The sequence below is a fragment of the Peromyscus leucopus genome, chromosome 1 (assembly GCF_004664715.2).
Source record: "Peromyscus leucopus breed LL Stock chromosome 1, UCI_PerLeu_2.1, whole genome shotgun sequence".
In the NCBI taxonomy this organism is placed as follows: domain Eukaryota; kingdom Metazoa; phylum Chordata; class Mammalia; order Rodentia; family Cricetidae; genus Peromyscus; species Peromyscus leucopus.
The window spans coordinates 123,017,070-123,031,545 of record NC_051063.1 but is presented as its reverse complement, the minus strand read 5'-3'; the positions used below and the strand labels follow the sequence as shown (position 1 = coordinate 123,031,545).

At 52.4% G+C, this 14,476-nt stretch overlaps 1 protein-coding gene across 1 annotated transcript in view; it reads right to left on the bottom strand.

Annotated features, from left to right (window-relative positions):
* Positions 1–251: 251 nt before the first annotated feature.
* Ap3b2 (adaptor related protein complex 3 subunit beta 2) overlaps positions 252–14,476 on the bottom strand; it is a 37,306-nt gene continuing 23,081 nt past the window's right edge. The window contains exons 14-26 of the mRNA XM_028873790.2: positions 13,219–13,395; positions 7,706–7,892; positions 6,427–6,545; positions 5,861–5,969; positions 5,344–5,464; positions 4,619–4,814; positions 4,422–4,482; positions 4,058–4,164; positions 3,647–3,875; positions 3,176–3,260; positions 2,841–2,938; positions 790–928; positions 252–654 (exon numbers count right to left, since the gene is read on the bottom strand). Of these exons, the coding sequence (XP_028729623.1) occupies positions 504–654; positions 790–928; positions 2,841–2,938; positions 3,176–3,260; positions 3,647–3,875; positions 4,058–4,164; positions 4,422–4,482; positions 4,619–4,814; positions 5,344–5,464; positions 5,861–5,969; positions 6,427–6,545; positions 7,706–7,892; positions 13,219–13,395 (1,779 nt within the window). The 3' untranslated portion in view covers positions 252–503. The remainder of the gene's footprint in view (positions 655–789; positions 929–2,840; positions 2,939–3,175; positions 3,261–3,646; positions 3,876–4,057; positions 4,165–4,421; positions 4,483–4,618; positions 4,815–5,343; positions 5,465–5,860; positions 5,970–6,426; positions 6,546–7,705; positions 7,893–13,218; positions 13,396–14,476) is intronic.

Here is a 14,476-nt window from a genome sequence, read left to right as displayed (position 1 = left end):
CTTCACTTTGCAAGTGCTGGGATTTCAGGCCAGTGATATCAACCCCAGCTGAAACCGAGGAATTCTTCCAGCTCCCATCTACCCATGCTCAGAGATACCAACACACTCCTGCCCAGAGGTGCTCACTTCAGGTGTCAACCGGAGTCTCCCTGAGAGCCACGAAGAGCTTCCCCACAGGGTCACCAGGGTCAAACAGAGTCGCTCTTAGTAGTTCCTCCCCCAACCCCTTAGAAGGAAAGCGGAGCCAGAACCTAGGGAGAAGACATTTTATTGAGATTTTGCTACATAAATACCTACAGAAAGCTGAAGGAGCAGCTACTGTCTTCCCCTGCAGAGTCACTAAGGAACCCATGGGAAACAGGCGGGAAGGAGACAGTGCCCCCACACCAGGTGGGTAGAAGGATGGAGGAAGGAGCGAGGGAGGGAAGGATAGGGGAGAGATGAGTGAGCAGATGTCACAGGGAAGGACAGGTGAAGATCAATGAGGTCACAGTGCTGAGGAGTCACTGGGTCAGAGCCTGTATCACATCCTTCACCAGCATGGTGCCAATCACCATCTTCTCACTGTTGACGGTCAGCTGGGCAGGTCCAGCTGGCCGGGCATCCAGAGTCAGCAGGACCAAGCTCCCACTAGTCAGGGTCCTCCCTGCAAACCTGAGGTGGGAGCAGAGGAAGGGGTGGGCGCAGAACTGCCGAGGGTGTCTGCTCGTAAGGGGCTCAGCCCTGGGGCTTGGGGCCCCCCTTCAAGCCAGGCCCCAGCAGAGCCCACCTGGGCCCCTCTACTAGTACCTGTACTCATCAGATGTCCCACAAGGAACCCGACCCAGGTTGGCAGTGGCAGTCACTTTCTGCACCACCGTGTGGTCACTCCGACAGGTGTCTGGCAGTGTAAGCTTCTCTGTGATCTCGTTCATGCCTGTCAGCTTTCCTAGGGGTAGAGGCCAGGATGAGGGCAGAGGCTGTGGTGGACACAGGCTAGCACCTGCACCAGCTAGCTGAACATTCTCAAGTTCTCCCAGGCTCGGCAGGTCAGGATCACCCTCGTCAGCCTTCTATTTGGCCTCTCTCCTTCCTGTGAAGCTTCCCTATTCTCTTTTTTCAGGAAACCGACACACTTGATATTTCTCTCACACCCTCTATTCTTGGCCAGTAACATCATCATGCCGCTGTACATCACTGGGCATGCTTAAGTCTACCCATTTCTGGGAACTCCTTTCTGGGAGGGAGAGCGTACCTCACGTTGGTGCCCTGCTCTCTCCCTATTCACAGCCAAGGTCCTCCAAAAAGGATTCCAAAATCTCCCTCCAGCCACTGCAGATGTCTTGTCCCTCTTTAGTAACCCGCTCTCCCTGAGGTTGGCATGGACTCTGGCACCCCAAGTCTGGAAGTGTTTGGTCACTGCAGCCTGCAGGCACCCCTCAGCACCTTTCTGCCTCGTCATCTCTCTCTGCTCCCGCCCTCCCCCTTTCTCCTGTAGAAGGCAGGCTCTCCTCAAGATTCTGCCCTTGCTGCTCAGCCCCTCACCCATGCCGCCACTGCCTCTCTGTCAGGGTGATGTCACCCACACTCACAGCTTCCATTTCCACCTCGACGCTTGTGACTCCAGCCTTCAGGTGTTTGCTAAGCACAGACCCATATATTCAGTCACATCCTAACACCTCCCCAAATGCACTGCAGCATGGCCTTTCCACCAAACTAGCCAGGCTCTTCTCTCGCCTGCCTTGTTCCTTCTTCCAGATCAGGGGTTTGACAAATTTTAGACTGTAAGCCAAATGTAGTCCACTACCCAAATGGCTTGCAATTGTTTTGTTTTATTGCTTTTTTAAGAAAAAAAATAAAAGCATTGGGTGAAAATTCAAGAGAAGATGAGCATTTCTTGAAACTTGAAAATTAAATAAAATTGAAATTTCCCAAACTTAGAAATGTTAGGAGAAACATAGTCCCACTCATTCATTCAAGTATCCTCCGTGGCTGTTTTGTTGGAGAGCGGCAGCGCTGTTAGTACAGCAGAGACCACGTGACTCTCCAAGCCTTAAACATTTGCTCTCTGACCCATCACAGTAAACAGTCACCACCTGCTCTGGTGGAAGGGTGCTCATTTCCATGTCAAGCCTGGGGTTCTAGAGTCAGACTGTGGCCCGTCTCCTCTCCCTCTCAGGGCCGCTATCTGTAGCTCCCCCCTGCTCAGTCCCTGTCTCTCCCATTCCAGCCCTTCACGCCTTTTGTCATGGCTGCGATCCCGCCTCGCCATCTCTCATCAGATCGATTACAATGGCTCTATCACTAGCTACAGTATTTACCCCGCACCCCAAGAAATTGAGGCCAGAGCTGGGTGAAGCCCTGTCTCCCCTGACGTAGGACTACCTTCTCCCCACGGCAGGCTCCTCCCTTCTTAACTGTGCTATCAGGCTGTTCTTTCGGAAGCAGAGGACAGAGCCTTTCTCCTGCTTCCCTGGCTCCTCCACTGCCAGAAAACGAGCCCCAGTAACTTCTGGAACCCCTCCTTACCCTGGAATCCTAGGACCAAATGCCTTTAGCATTGCACTCAGAGCTCCTCAGAACTAGACAAACATTCCACTTCCAGTTTTGTTCTTAATGCTCCCTGTGATAGGGACTCCGTTGTCCCACACAGAACTGCTCCCAACACTTTCCACCAACCTCTGCATGTCCTGTGTCCCCAACTGGAGTGTGGGCCTGGGCTGTGTGCAAGCTTTCTCATGCCTCAGCCACATGCCTCAGTCTTTGTGAGGACTTGTCGGAAGCATAAGCTGCAGGGCCTCTCTGTCTAAAGGACTGACGCTCCTCCCACCCGTCTGTACAGTCAACCAGAGAACACTCACCCTGCTCCTTCTTGAACTCATTCTCACTCATGAACACGGGGGCCATCAGCTCCCCAACAGGTGGCTGAATGGAGACGTAGAACTGTCGGGTTTGGGTGCTGGGAAAAGCAAAGGAAACAGGAGCAGACGTGAGGCCAGCGTCCGCTCCCCTCATTCCCATCTTACCTTGAGGCGAGGCCTAGAGACAGGAGATGAGGTAAGACCTAGGGCTGGGAATGGCAGCCAGACCCCTAGACCTCCATGTAGCCCCTCCTACCACCCTGTCCAGCTCTGGTTCTCCCAGACCCCGCTCTCTCCAGCCCGCTCTCTCACCAGCATGTGGATTAGGTACATACCACAGCTGGAAGTTGGCTGCCTGGGTTGAATCACAGAAGTTAATGCCCATCACAGCAGTGGTGGATTCTCCGGGTGCCAGGGACTCTGAATGTAAGGAAAGCAATGAGGGGACAGGAAAGGCCATGATTGTCCTGGAACCTAGTGAGGCTCCAGTCTCCCTTATCAGAGCAGACGAGCCCTCTGTGGATTCCTGGCTTTCTGGGCCCCTGGAGACTGTCACTGGCTTCCTTTAGAAGCCTAAGTACCTTTCCCTCACCCACTCTCAAATCTGCTCAGTGACATCATGCCTTAATATGAACTTGCTTATCTCCTAATCCATCTTGTCTACCATGGTGTGGGTCATATTAGATGCCACCTCTGTTTCCCCATAGCAGGGCATCTGGCTTGACCCTAAGAGGGTATCAGCAATCACAGAAAGACTAAGTCTGCCTGGGGACCTCCTCCTCTACCCTGCCCAAGGCCCTCTGTACCAATTTCAGGGAATTCTTGGATGCTGATGCCAGCAGGCAGCTTGGGAGTGCCCACATGCAGCCCCTTGATGGGCGTCTCGGAGTTGTTGGAGAAGTAGATGTGCACGGACACCATGTGGGGATCCCCAGAGAAAGGCTGACGGCTGAAGGCATAGTCTACGGCCAGCCCCTCGCCAGCCACCCGGTGCAGCAGCTCCTGCCTCCCAGCGCTGGACACTGGACTCAGCAGCTGGAGGGAAGAAGACGGGAGTGCAGACGTCAGGCAAAGGATAACCAGCCCCAACCTTGTCTCACCTAGGGCCGTCCTGAAAAACTTAAGATGTAATGGTATCCCAGTCGTCACGCCCAGCTCCTACCACACAGGCGCACACCACAGGATGCAGCATAAAGCTGAGTCCTTCCCCGACTCACCGAAGGCACCAGAGAGGAGTCTGTGAGGGTCAGGCCCTCCAGGTCAGCAGCCAGACTGGTGGACACAACCATGGGAGGAGACACAGGCTGGGCGCTAGGAGGGGTAACTGGGAAGGGAGGGGCAGAAAGAAAGGTGATTAATGAGGAAGAGGAAATCAGAGTGGTCCTGGGGTGAAAGGAGCCCAGGGCTCAAGGAGCAAAATTCAGCACTTTGGACAGCGAGAGATGCACCGCAGCCCAGGAACTAGGTTGACCCAGGACAGACACCCCAGACCTCAGGACGCTGGCCTGGAGCTCCCAGGGTGCCTCCTAAGTCACACTGGGCTGCCTCCCTCCCCCCATGCCTTCTACCATCCAAACTCACAGTCCTCTAGGTCAAGCAGGGAAATCTCCTTGGCTACAGGGGCACTCTTGCTGCTGGGAGGCTGAAAGAGAGAAGAGGGGGTGGGGCAATGAGGAAGAGGAGCATCCTGGCCTTCTCTGGGGTGGTGGGGGGCATCACTGTCTGCTCTGAACGGTGGGGAGGTGGGGAGGCAGGTAGGGTGGGAAGGACGCTCTTACTGTTTTCTTCCTCCAGGAGGCAGGCTCAGCCTGCTCCTCCTCCTCCTCCTCCTCCTCCGACTCTGACGTCACCTCAGACTCCGAGGAGCTGCTGCTGGACTCACTGCCCTCCTCCGACGATGAGCCCTCCCTGTGGCCCTCTGGCACCTTCTTCTTCTTCTTCGCCTTCTTCTCACCTTCCTCCTCACTCTGTTCGCTAAAGGGGGGTGGAAATGTGGGGCTAAGGTCCCGCCTGCCCACCCTCCCTGGCTCATAAAACAGGGGAAGCCCTGAAAAGTGGAGGTGGGAGTGGAGACCCTGGGCCAACGGAGCCCGTATCTGCTTCTTATACCCAGACCCAGAGGAGCTTTAACTTAGCTGGTGCCATCTCGGGGGCCCGAGCCCCTGGTTACCTCTCTGCCACTCCCATGGGGTCTTTAAGACCTCCTAGACTTTTGCCGGGCGGTGGTGGCGCACGCCTTTAATCCCAGCACTCGGGAGGCAGAGCCAGGCGGATCTCTGTGAGTTCGAGGCCAGCCTGGGCTACCAAGTGAGTCCCAGGAAAGGCGCAAAGCTACACAGAGAAACCCTGTCTCGAAAAACCAAAAAAAAAAAAAAAAAAAAACCTCCTAGACTTTGGCAGCCCGGCAGAGCAACCATCCCAGGAGATGAACAGTGGGCGTGCAGGCCCCCAGCACCTCTTGGGAAGCTCAGGTCCTCCTAGGGACCCAAGCCTGCCCGCTCACCTCCCGCTGCCCCCTCCCTTCTCTTCGTCCTCGTCATCGTCGTTGTCCGAGTCACTGCTGGAGTCCCCAGTGCCGGGCTCACTGCTGCTCTTACTCTGGGACTCGCTCTCAGATTCGGGCTCTGTGGAGGAGACACGTCAGGCCTCCCCGCCGCCGCATGTGAAGCCCCCGCCACCAGTAAGGAAGGCCCTCTGCACTGGACGTAGAGGCCTTTCCGGGTCCGTGGAAGCTCCAGACTCAGCACTGAAGCTTCAGCTCCATCTGACCTGCCCCAACCCCCGATGCCACCCGAGACTTCAAAAACATGGAAGGACCCCCACACCAAAAAGCGTCACTTGCACAGCACACACCTCTGAGAATGGACACCTGGGTTCACGCAGGCTGCGACTCATAAGCTAGTGCCTGTCCTTGATCTACCCGCAGGTAGAGCATGCTCCGTCACACACACGCAGGCGTGCACAGGGGCAAGACATCACAGCCTGTTCTGAATGGCAGGAAGCATTATCCCTCTGCTCACCGCTGTCGGCAGACTCGGTGGGGCCAGACTCTCCCTCGGAGTCAGAGTAGAAAGGCTTTTCTTTCTCCTTCCTCTTCTCCCGATTTGAGCACTTGGTCCATTCAGGTACCTGAAGATGTTGTGAACGGGCGTCAGTTCCTCGTGGTTGGAGGAGGGGGAAGGAAAGTACATGCACTTTGCACCCATCTCTCCTTGGTTCCCTACTCGGGCCTGACCCCAAAAGAGAAAATGCAGATGTACAGTCCACAGGGAGAGAGTAAATGGCTCACAGCCACGACAGCACCCAGCTGTGGAGAAAAGGCCTAGGGCACAGCACACAGGGAGAGAGAAGCAGGAGAGTACACGGCACACAGAGGGGACCTCAGTGTATTCGCCCAACAGGCCCACGTGGGTCTCAATAAGGGAGAAGTCTTCTTCCTGTATGTGGGGAGGGCATCAGGAGGACTGGACAGTACTGACAAGGTTCCCTGCTGCTGTCCCTTTCCCAACACACACACACACACACACACACACACACACACACGCACGCACGCACGCACGCACGCACGCACGCCAAAGCTGCTGACCTCTACATTGCGCACGGATGGGTCTGGGGCTTCCTCTGGCCAGTCTGGGAGCTCCTGGTAACCCGTAGCCTTTGCATTGAGGAGATGGGACAGCGATCCCAGCTGGAAATGGTCCCGATCTGAAGACAGGTTTACAAGTGAGGGCAGCGGTGGCAGTGAACGATGCTTGAGGCAGGGGTGTTTGTTCCCTGGGTGGGACTGGGTGCTGATTCCAGTGGGGATTCCCAAGCTGGGCAGGGAAACTGATGGATACACCCCTGTGACTCCTGTACCCGACTACACACAGGCCTACGTGCTGGGAGGAAAAGCTTTCTAGTCAACCCAGGACAGAGACTAAAGAATGTGGACAAGGTGCTAAGGGAGAAGGCTCCAGGGTCGGAGATGCTGCTGGCCTGGCTGCTCAGGTATCGATGGGAAGCCCAAAGTGTGAATGTGGCTCCCCTCCTGGGCACAGCCGGGCCTAGAAGGCTAACATGGGACAAGGTGAAGAAGAGGCTGGCCAGGCTAGCCATGGGGGAGGAGACAGGTCTGGTGGGCCTCTGTATTCACGGGGAGGGATAAGCAGTCAACCCAGGAGAGAGTTAGGGTCACAGCGGACAGACAGTGTAGGACAGTAACATGGAGATGTGAATGAGATGGCTTCAGGGCTGTCCAGCAGCCCGGGAGATTACATCACTGTCTTACCCCAACTCCTGAGACCCAGGGGAGGAAAAAAAGTGCAGGAGTACCAGGAAAACTGGGCTCTGTGCAGGAAGCATCTTTCCTGGGTAGGCCCTGGCTTTGGTTCCTAAGGCTAATGAGGCAGCTGAAGCAACCCCTGACCCCAGGTCACAACTATGAACAGAGGCAGAGAGCCTGGAGACTAGGGCATGGCTGACCTCAGGTGACCGCACTTAGTGTTGGCGACTGCATCCTCAGGATTGTTATAATATGCCCTCTCCTTTGCTGTTCTACTACCTGCCTTCCCGGGTCCTTGGTATTTAACATCTTAGTATAGAATCCCAAGCCCAAAGCCTGCTCAGGAGGGAGGGAGGAGAAGAGCCTAAGAAAGGGGGAGAAAGCCAAAGTCCCATGTGACCAGGAAAGCAGACACTCAGGTGAGGCGGAAACAGCTGCGGCTGTGGTGGAGACTGCAGGGAGAACAGCTAACCAGTTCTACACACAAGAGCTTGGTGCCTGGCTAAGGCTGTGGCCTTGGGTGAAGGCCTGGGCCCTGGGCCCTGGCCTAGCCACTTCCTGCCCTCTCTCCCAGGAGGGTTACCCTGGTTCCTGCTCCCACCTTTGAAGGATGACTCCAAGACAGGGGCTGGCTTAGGGGCCAGGAAGAGTTTCTTGGCATGGCGGCTGAGGGCTCCACCCTGCTCCGAAGGAACGATGAGCTGCCGGGTGAAGCGGGCGCGATCTCGGATATCATAGTTCTGGTCGTACTTGGCCAGACTCAGCACGTACTGGGTCAGGAGCTTGGTCTGAGGAGACAAGAGAAGGGGACTGAGCAGCCAACAGAGGGTGGGAAGCCAGGAGACTTGGGACCAGCTTTGTTCAGCCAACACATGCAAGGAGAGATCCTCTCTTGCTCATGTACATCACCTCCCCACCTGCCCTGGCTCCAGGCTCTACATTTCAGCTTTCTGGCTCTGACTTCTTCCCCCAACTGTCACAAGTGCCTTGGGACAACAAATGAGGTGGCCCTCTCCTCCCTCTTGGTCCTGCATTCTATTCTTCCTCTAATTTCTGGTCCCTAGTGATCCAGGCCAGCCAACCTCTTCACTCTGGCACAACAAGGTTATTAAAGGGCCAGAACACTGTGCTCCGTCTTGTGTTTTCCAGGCTCCACCCGCCCCCCCCCAGAGTATGAAGACAGTAAGGGGCGAGATAAACAAGGGGTCCTTCGACAGAACTATCAACACACAGAACAGACCCTGAACAGCCTTGGGGGTCTCAGAGATTCCAGTCTGTCCCCTAGAAGATTCCAACAAGATCAAAACAAAATGGCTCTGGCTCTGAGATCTGCCGAGGTCATGTGGAGTCCACAGTCTGCAGCTGTATCTGAGGACCCAAAGTCTCAGATACTGTCTTAATCTTGACCTAGTCCAAGCTGCCTTCACATGATGACAGTGGTGGCCGCCATCTTTTATGAAGGACTTTCTGGAGCTAAGAACTGGGTCCGGCGTTCCTCACTCTCCTGTCACCTCTACAACCCTTCTGAGTGGCAGGTGCTATTGCCTCACTTCAAAGAGAAGGAGAATCAGGAAGTGGCTTCTTCAAGGTCGGGGAGCCCAAAGACACTGCACCCAGGTCTGGATCTGAGGCCCATCTGTCCCCTCCCAGTCATTGCCTATGCCTTTGTGTCTCTTTCCTGTGACTAAGATCAAAACCACCAAATAGCTAACCCTAGAGTATGTCCAGGCTATAGGCAACAGCAAGACAGAACCTAAGGATGACTCTGGGATCCTGAAGATTTGTGATGATATAGTATCACATCCAACCTTAGACGTGACTAGTTTGCTAACCCCTGCTGGCCATCAAGTAGATATCTAGGAGGGAGGAGATTTCCAGGTGCTGGCCCAGAATCAGAGCCGCTATTGTGGCAGACCTGCCCCATATCACTTTAGGGACCCCTGTGTCTCCTACACTATATCTTCCAGGGACTCTGATGCCTCCCACTCAGCTCAGTCCCTTCCAGTACAGCACCATCCATGATTCCAGCCGCAGACTCTCCTAGCGCAGTGGACTCAGAACACGAACACAGGATGCCACTGACCATCTGACCAGCAAAAATTGGTAGACACCCTTGTCAACATGTCATTAAGATGCAGCAGCACGTCTGTCCCCTCTCCTTCTGGTTTAGGACAGCATCTTCTTCCATAGGCTGCACAGGTGGCTGATAACAGACCACCTCCTTCCCTTGCTTCATTCTAGAAAGAACACTTAAGGACTAGATCCATCTGTCCAGAGTCCTAGTCCCATGTCAACAATCAAGATAAGGGGCTGGTTCATGCACTGCCAGACTGTAATAATCTGTCACCTTTGCTCACTCTAAAGAGCCATTCCTCACACAATGTCTAAGCTATTCCCTAGAACCCCACCTCACCTAGCCATGATGTACTAAAATTGTAGGCTGTTATGGTTGGAGAAATGGCTCAGCGGTTAAGAGCATTGGCTGCTTTTTCAGAGGATCTGGGTTCAATTCTCAGCACCTACATGCTAGCTCACAACCATTTCTAACTCAAGTTCCAGGGGATGTAGTGCCCTCTTCTGGAAGCATGGACTCCTGCCTGTATATGGTATGCATAAAAATATACATGATACACATAGACACACACATATGCACACACACAGTTTATGTGCCTATACATATATAGGCACATAACATAAATACATATATTTTTTTAGATTAGGCTGTTCAAGAGAACCTATGAGCCAAGTGTTAGTAACAAAAACTCGTATTGACCAAGGGGTCCAGCTGCCAGGGAAGAACACTATGGGACACTCTCAATAACCTGTGTCAACATTCACGCTAACTTATACCCAAGCTGACTATTCAAAAAAAGTTAAAATACAGTCTCTCCTTAATACTACATAAATTCTAGACTCTAGACTTTAACATCCATCCCTGCTTCCTAGTGTTTGTACTTTGTGTAATCCCCTTGCCTTGGTGTGATCAAGGCCTGAGACTCTGGAATGTGGTAAAGGTAATGGGAGTAGAGGTCTGTCTTGCTAGTACAAAGGCTCTACAGACTTCGTCCTTCGTGGCTTAGAAAAATTAAATGGCCACATTGGGAGGCTCATATGGAAGGAACTAAAGGCAGCCTCTAAAAATTGAGAGTAGTCTATAGCTGACAGCCAGCAAGAAGTCACAGCCTTGGCTCTATAGCAATGTGTGAGCTGGGATGTGAACCTGACATTGTGTGAGCTGGGACATGAACCTATCATTGTGTGAGCTGGGACATGAAACTGTCATTATGTGAGCTGGGATGTGAACCTGACATTGTGTGAGCTGGGATGTGAACCTGACATTGTGTGAGCTGGGACATGAGCCTGACATTGTGTGAGCTGGGACATGAACCAGACATTGTGTGAGCTGGGATGTGAACCTGACATTGTGTGAGCTGGGACATGAACCTATCATTGTGTGAGCTGGGACATGAAACTGTCATTATGTGAGCTGGGATGTGAACCTGACATTGTGTGAGCTGGGATGTGAACCTGACATTGTGTGAGCTGGGACATGAGCCTGACATTGTGTGAGCTGGGACATGAACCAGACATTGTGTGAGCTGGGATATGAACCTGTCATTGTGTGAGCTGGGACATGAACCTGTAATTATGTGAGCTGGGATGTGAACCTGACATTATGTGAGCTGGGACATGAGCCTGATATTGTGTGAGCTGGGACATGAACCAGACATTGTGTGAGCTGGGATGTGAACCTGTCATTGTGTGAGCTGGGATGTGAACCTGACATTGTGTGAGCTGGGATGTGAACCTGACATTGTGTGAGCTGGAATGTGAACCTGACATTGTGTGAGCTGGGACATGAACCTGACATTGTGTGAGCTAGGACATGAACCTGACATTGTGTGAGCTGGGATGTGAACCTGACATTGTGAGAGCTGGGATATGAACCTGTCATTGTGTGAGCTGGGATGTGAACCTGACATTGTGTGAGTTGGGATGTGAACCTGTCACTGTGTGAACAGGGATATGAACCTGACATTGTGAGAGCTGGGATATGAACCTGTCCTCAGCATAGCCTCCAGGTGGAAACCCAGCCTTGGCCTATACTTCCAGGACAGTCTTGCATAAGACCCAGCTGAGTCATACCAGGTTCTTGACCCATAAAAACTGAAAGAAAATATTTGTGTTATATTAAGCCACTAAGTTGATAATAATTTATTATTAAGCTATGGAGAGCTAAAGGATTAAAACGTGACACCTCAATGGCTGTACCTAAAGGCTCAGAGAACATCTAGAAAAGATGATGGATGGATGGAGGAATGCAGACATGTACATGTAGTTCGCAGTGATGACTATTCCCAGTCCCAGCATTTGGTGGTCCTGCCTCCCTTGCTTGAGTCCCTGGGGCTAACACTAGCCACTGTGAATCAAAGAAGTCAACTGTCACCGGGTGTGGTGGCTCACACCTGAGTGGTGGCTGCACTCAGGAGGCAGAGGCAGGAGGATTTCAGTGATTATGAGACCAGCCTGGTTTACAAAGTGAGTTCCAGGACAGCTAGGACTGTTACACAGAGAAATCCTGTCTTGAAAAACAAAACAAAAAAAAAAAAAAAAAAAAAAAAAAAAACAAGTAGAAGAAGGAAAAAAGGAGGAAGAGAAGAAGTTGGTTGTTTCCACTCTCCATGACCATGACAACTGCCATGTGGACAGGCCCAAGCATATAAAACACAGCGGCCTCCGGACCCTGGCTCAATGCCCGGGGTTCTGGGCATGTCACCCTCCCCACTCCTTGAGTCTTGAAAACACCCTTTGCTTGGTTTGCTTCCTTCAGGTGTTGGGAATCGAACCCAGAGGACCAGAGCTCTGTGCATGTGCTCCATCACTGAGCCTCATTTTCCCAAGTGCTCCTCCAGCCTGCTCCTTCCTCCCTCCCAAACAAGACAGCTCACACACACTTGCTTCCCCATGCTGCTCGCGGTCTCTCTCCTGGCTGATTCCCCACAACTGATATGCGGAGACCAGTACTCTGCTGCCTCTACATGTAGTTTCGGTCCTCCTGTCTGACCCCTGACGAGAGTCCTGACACTTGGTGGCCCAGCCTCCCCCAACTTGAGTCCCTGGACTCATGCCAAGCACTATGAACCAAAGGAATGAGTAAAGATGCCAAGTGCTGTGATCATGAGACTGCCACAGGATAGCAAAAGAGCCACCTTTCGGGGACACTGCAGTCTCAGGCTATAGCCTTACTGCAGACCTGATCCGGTCATCCAGATATTTTGCTTCAAGGATCTGCAAAACCTTTTCTGTACAGGGCCAGAGGGTTTTAGGCTTTATAGGCCATGCATACTGTTTCAAAGTAGTCAACTCTACCACTGTAGCACAAATACACCCATATGTAATATGTAAATGAACATGCTCCCATTGAAATAGTTGTAAAAACAAGCTGCAGGTCAGGTTCAGCCTGTGGGCAGCAGTTTGCCAATGCCAGTGTTGCTGAACTCTCCTCTTGTTTGGAATCTCTAGCTCCTTGAAAAGTTCTGCACATTCTGCCTTACTCTCAGAATTCACTAGCACCATCTCAGGGAATACCGGATAACCAAAGGCTCTGAGCCCCCTGATATTCCAGCTTCCTTGAACCACATCCTTGACTATAGTATCTCTCACAATCTTTTACCTTTCAAAAGGGACTGGTTGCCAACACCACCCACGCTGGCACAGAGAGGCCAGACGTCACCAAGCTTTGGGAAGAAGCACAGCCCATGTCCCCTGGAATACATGTGCTCCCACCAATGCCCATCCGCCAGCCCCTCCCTCAGCTCAATCAGCAGGAGCACTTCACAGCCCCTGTTCCACAGATGACAGATAAGGACTCCAACATCAAGACATGAACACTCACAGCCTCACAAGAGACTCTCTTCAATGGTGACTCCACTAGAGTCTCAGGAATAGCAATGGACACTGGGGTGGCACTGGTCATTTGGCAAGACTAGCCACCTGTCCTAAATACGCCTTTTTATAAGAGTCCATGCCCACTGGGGAGAGTCAAAAGAATGCTTCCTGGGGCAGCTCTTGGGGTCCAGAGTAAAGCTGGTGGGGACGTCTCTCACTCCTTACCTGCTTGGAGTTGGTCAGGTAGAGCTTGGCTGCCAAGTTGATGACCTGCAGCTTCACAATGTCTTCCTCTGCTGTGAACGACTTGGCCATTTTTCTCAGGACATCAGGTGCAATCTTGGGCACATGCTCACAGTACTCTCCAATAAGCCAGAGGATGCTGGCTCGTGCCATGGGCACCTGTGGGTATGGTAGGCATTAGGACTAGAGGAAACAGGTTGATGGGGTGGGATGAACACGCAAGGAAGGGCTGCCATCTGTGCTGGCCTACTGTCCTATGGGTGTCTGAGGGTGGGGGCAGAGGGTAGAACAGATTCGAAGGTGGGGCTTTCATAAACAGCACCCCCTATTCCATATGGTTTCATTACCATGGGTAAAGCTGCCAAGCCCTAAAGTCAACCATGGCTTTCTAGATTTATTTCTGTATTGCCATGTCAGTATTCCTGAATCGCCAGTAATAGAATTAGGGATTCAGTGCAACAGAAAAACAAAGATTACTCAATCAGCCATCCTTGGTGAGAGCTTTAGTGGGAAATAGAGTGGCGCCCCCAGGCACTGGGACTGGGACCTGTCCCTAGTGCATGAACCAGCTTTTTGGATCCTAATGCCTATGGTGAGACACTCTGCACAGCTTCGGTGCAGGGAGGAGGGGCTTGGACCTGCCTCAACTGAATGTACCAAGCTCTGCTGACTCCCCACGGGAGACCTTGCCTTGGAGGAGGTGGGAATGGGGGGTAGGTTGGGGTGGAAGGCTGGGGGTGGAAGGAGGGAGGACAGGGGAATCTGTGGTTGATATGTAAAATGAATAAAAAATCTCTTAATAAAAAAAAAAAAGAAAGAAAAGAAAATAGAGTGGCGGTGAATGCTGAAGAGCTTTGTGAGGGAGCCCCATAGGGACAATCTTAGACAACAAGGTCACACAGTCCAATCGCTCTCCTTCTACCTGAAGAACTTCTGATGCCCATTTGGAATTTGATTTGGAAGAAGCTAAAGTATTTGGTTACAGGGTCTGAAAGTCATGGACAGGGCTAGAAAGATGGCTCAGAAGTTAAGAGCACTTGATGATCTTGCAGAGGACCCAAGTTCAGTTCCCAACCTGTAACTCTAGCTCCAGGGAAACTGAAGCTTCTGGTCTCTGCAGGCACTGGCACTCACATGCACATCACACACACACACACACACACACACACACACACACACACACACACAATTTAAAGCAAAATAAATCTTTAAAAAGAAATCATGGGGACAATGTTGGGGC